At 40.3% G+C, this 4,219-nt stretch overlaps 1 protein-coding gene across 1 annotated transcript; it reads right to left on the minus strand.

The window, feature by feature from the left end:
• Window positions 1-291: 291 nt before the first annotated feature.
• LOC309326880 (olfactory receptor 4Q3-like) lies at window positions 292-3,986 on the minus strand (the record flags this gene model as incomplete). The annotated part of the gene is made up of 3 exons (XM_081835912.1): window positions 292-1,247; window positions 3,018-3,161; window positions 3,935-3,986. 3 exons carry the CDS (start codon window positions 3,984-3,986, stop codon window positions 292-294), a joined length of 1,152 nt encoding a protein of 383 aa, XP_081692038.1.
• Between the last annotated feature and the right edge of the window lie 233 nt (window positions 3,987-4,219).

Genomic DNA, 4,219 nt, shown 5'->3' on the forward strand with positions numbered 1-4,219 from the left:
GCTCCCCTTTGAGGACATGGAAGGGAGACAGACCTCATAGGTCCTTATACAATATTCAAACTGCTATGACATATGCGCTCTCTTCCACTTGACTCAAGAATGCTTTCTTCCCTCCTTCTACTTTCTCTTTCAAATAGGAAACTCTAGGATGGCATCTTTTAAAATTTCACCCCATAACATGGCTAGGGAAAACTATTAGTAGACTCCAGTCACATGGCTATTCAGAAAGCAGGAAAAGTCTGAGGCACTCTTACAGCTGACAAAATACTCCTTGGAAGAACTACTTGTACATTACCTACTTTTACACAAGAATGGAAGAAAATGCAGTGTGTTTTTCCACCGCCCCATAGCCTTCTTCATTTCTCTGTTTCTTAGTGTATATATGATAGGATTCAGTGCAGGGGTGACAATGGTGTAGAATAAGGAAGCCATTTTGTCCACACTGGAGCTGGAGAAGGGTACAAGATATACAAAGAGGCAGGGCACAAAAATGAGGCTGACTACTGTCAAGTGAGAGCTACAGGTAGACAGAGCCTTCCATCCACTCTCCTTGAAGTGGCCTTGAAGGGTGGCCAGAATGACACCATATGAGAGTAGTAAAATAAGGAAGCAAACCAGGGAGAGGAGGCCACTATTAGCAGCCATAAGTATTTCAGTGATGTAGGTATTGGCACACGCCAGTCTCACCACCTGTGGGACATCACAGTAAAAATTGTCAAGTTCATTTGGTCCACAGAATGGGAGTTGGACAACCAGGATAAACTGGGTGGCAGAGTGGATTATGCCTCCAGCCAAACAGAATAAGAGGAGCCTAGTGCAACGTAGGCGGTTCATTCTGGTGGTGTATGTCAGTGGGTGGCAGATGGCCACATAGCGATCATAGGCCATGAGGGTGAGGAGGAACATCTCACTGCCCCCAAAGAAGTGAAGGAAGAAGATCTGTGTCATACAGCCACCAAATGAGATCGTCTGGCCAGAGCTGGCCAGGTCTGCTATCATCTTGGGGACAACGACGGAACCCACGGAAATATCAAGAATGGATAAACAAGCCAGGAAGAAGTACATGGGGGACTGGAGGAGGCGGGGCTCCGCATGTACAGTCACCACAATGAGGAGGTTGCCGAATAGGATTACAGTGTAACAGGTGAAAACCAGGACAAAGAGAAATATCTGGATGGAACGGGAATTGGAGAGACCCAGGAAGACAAACTCAGTGACGCAGGAGATGTTCATGGAGATGGATGGACCTGAATAGGAGAGAGATACAGTGGGTGTTACCATGAACAATTTTCATCAACCTATTCTACTATTCAAAGACAATACAGAAAAAGCAACTATTGTGATATTTTCATATGTCAGCTACTACTACTGCTGCTACTATTACTACTACCACTACTACTACAACACTAGTAATTGCAACCTTAGATAAGATTCAATTAAGTCATATCATCTTTTAAACTTTTTAATATGATATTGACTTTATAATTTAGAAGCATACATTGTGATGTTCCAATTATAACCATTGTCAATTATTTGAATATTTTTCTGTTTTTTGATGTAGTTCTAAATCATTCTAGATATAAAATATTAGGAATGTAAGAAGATCCTGAGGACTTTAATTATGTGTGTGGGTTTTTTAAAAAAAATTACCCATCAAGAGAGAGAGAGAGAGAGAGAGAGAGTTACATATATGCAAATGTACACCTTTATAATATCCATTCATTATTCATAATTCTCTTTTCTCACCGATAATAAAATATTTGTGAACTGTGGAGGAGGGATCTCCCTGTAATTAAAAAACAACACAAATTACATTGATGCATTTTTTTGCCAAATCATTTTTATTGATCTTCCAAATTTTACCAACTCAGCCACAAAGACAAGATGCATACAATTTTTCAAAAAAAAAAAATTGGTTTCCCACACTCTGTTCTTGATGTGTCCAGGTTTTCCTCTTGTTAATTAAAAAAAATGCTTTTTTTAAAAAAGGAGATCTGTTAATCTTCATAAGAGATCATATATTTAATATATCCAAGCAATATTATTAGCAGGACATGTTATCACACTGTACTTTTTGTTTAAATAATTATCTTTGAAACAAAAAATTCCTTCCAGTAGCACCTTAAAGACCAACTAAGTTAGTTCTAGGTATGAGCTTTCGTGTGCATGCACACGAAAGCTCATACCTAGAACTAACTTAGTTGGTCTTTAAGGTGCTACTGGAAGGAATTTTTTGTTTTGACTATGGCAGACCAACACGGCTACCTATCTGTAACTGTAATTATCTTTGTTTAATCTTTCAGTGATTCATTAGAAAAGAACCCAGAGTATCCAGTGGATTCTCAAACTTTCACAAGATACAAATTGGATGATTATGGAACATAATTAAAGATTCAGTCAGAAATATTCATTCAAATCTTTTATGCCAAACTAGTAATAAGGAAACTATTACCCCACCCCAAGAAACAGATGCATTCCTCAGTGCATTGCAGATATTTTGGAGAGAAAGAAAGGTGCAGATATCTGTATGATTCAGTTCTTCCATAGGCTGACTCTTCTATAGTCTACAAGCAGATCGGTTTGTATTTGCCACAATGTGCTTTAAATTTAAAAAGCAAAGGTGTAGTCAATGCATGAATGTCTTAACAGTGCTTAGCATCTGTCTGTCTCCAGAAAGAATGGAGTGTGCCTCTGGGGGTGAAGTCAAGCCACTGCGTTAGCAGCACTGATGTGACCTCTCTGGGCACAAGCCTGGGCAGTGTGTATGGAGGTCCTGGGCAATCTTTGCCATCTCTATGCAAAAGTAAGTCTCGTAGTCTTCAGGTAGGTAGCTGTGTTGGTCTGACACAGTCAATATATATATATAAATAATAATAATAAATGTCCAGTAGCACCTTAGAGATCTACTAAGTTTGTTCTTGGTATAAGCTTTGGTGTGCATGCACACTTCTTCAGAACATTGGGTAGTACTCATTCAGATGACAAGCATACCTAGCAGTATAGAAACTACTACATACCAAGCCAGACCATTGGTCCGTCCAGGCCAGCGTTATCAATAGTGACAGGCAGGGACTCTCCAGTGTTGCAGGTATGATTCTTTTTTCCTGTCCCCACCTTGAGATGCAGAGGAAAGAACCTTGGATCTTTCTTTTCTGCAATGCCTGATTAAAGCATAGAACCACAGAACTGTAGTGTTGGAATGGATCCCAAGGGTCGTCTTGCCTAACCCCCTGCAATGCCGGAATCGTAGCTAAAGCATCCATGGAAGATGACCATCCAACCTCCAAGGAAAGACTCCCAGGCTCCAGGTAGGATTTATTTCCCCCAGCCCCACTTTGAGATGCTGGGGGACAGAACCTTAAACCTTTTCTTATGCAAAGAATGTTTAAAGCATGGACCATAACACAGTGTTAGAGGATCTGTTTTGTATGCAGAAACTCCATATTTAATCCCTGGCATCTGGAAGTAGGGCTAGCAAAAAACCTGGTCTGAAACCCTGCGGAGACACAGCCTGTCCATGTAGACAATACTGAGCTGGATGGAACAAGAGACTGATTTGGTAAAAGGCAGCTTCCTATGTACCATTAAGTTACAGCCCCTCCCAACTATAAATCCATTTCAGCATGACTAACAATGCAACTAGGAACATTTCCCCATATTATCAGATTCAGAGGAATAGGCTCCCACAACAACTAGAACCAGAGATGCAAAGATACTGTCAAAGCAATTAAGCATGCTTGGGACATGGAATATACTCAGATCCAAATGATTTCACTCCCTTTTTAGCATCTACACCGCCTTCACTCAATATCTTCTTTTCATTAAAAGCAAGACATATATCAATGAGTGTATCTGCAATAATGAGCCCACCTCATATTCAGCAACTTGAGAAAAACCTGGATTTCCATGACACCTATCTCTGATGTCTACTTACCATTCGTGGATTCAACACTCTGTTTCTCGCATACCTTATTTTCAACCAGCATTGATCTGTCTTAATATATCCCCTGGGGTCACTGTTCTCCCAAGATGGCACTGCAAGGATAAAGAAAGATTCAGGGGGAAAGTGTTAAGCACAAAAGGAAAGAGATGGAAAAGTGATAAAGAAATTTGGAAAGTCTTCTCAGATCTCTGTGTAAGAAGAGCACCACCAGGGCTTAAGAGCAAGCATTGAAGAAATCACAACAGCATCAAGTAGGAAAGGTCTAGATGGAACTCA

This window comes from Podarcis erhardii (assembly GCF_964252035.2).
Source record: "Podarcis erhardii genome assembly, chromosome: 13".
Lineage (NCBI taxonomy): Eukaryota > Metazoa > Chordata > Lepidosauria > Squamata > Lacertidae > Podarcis > Podarcis erhardii.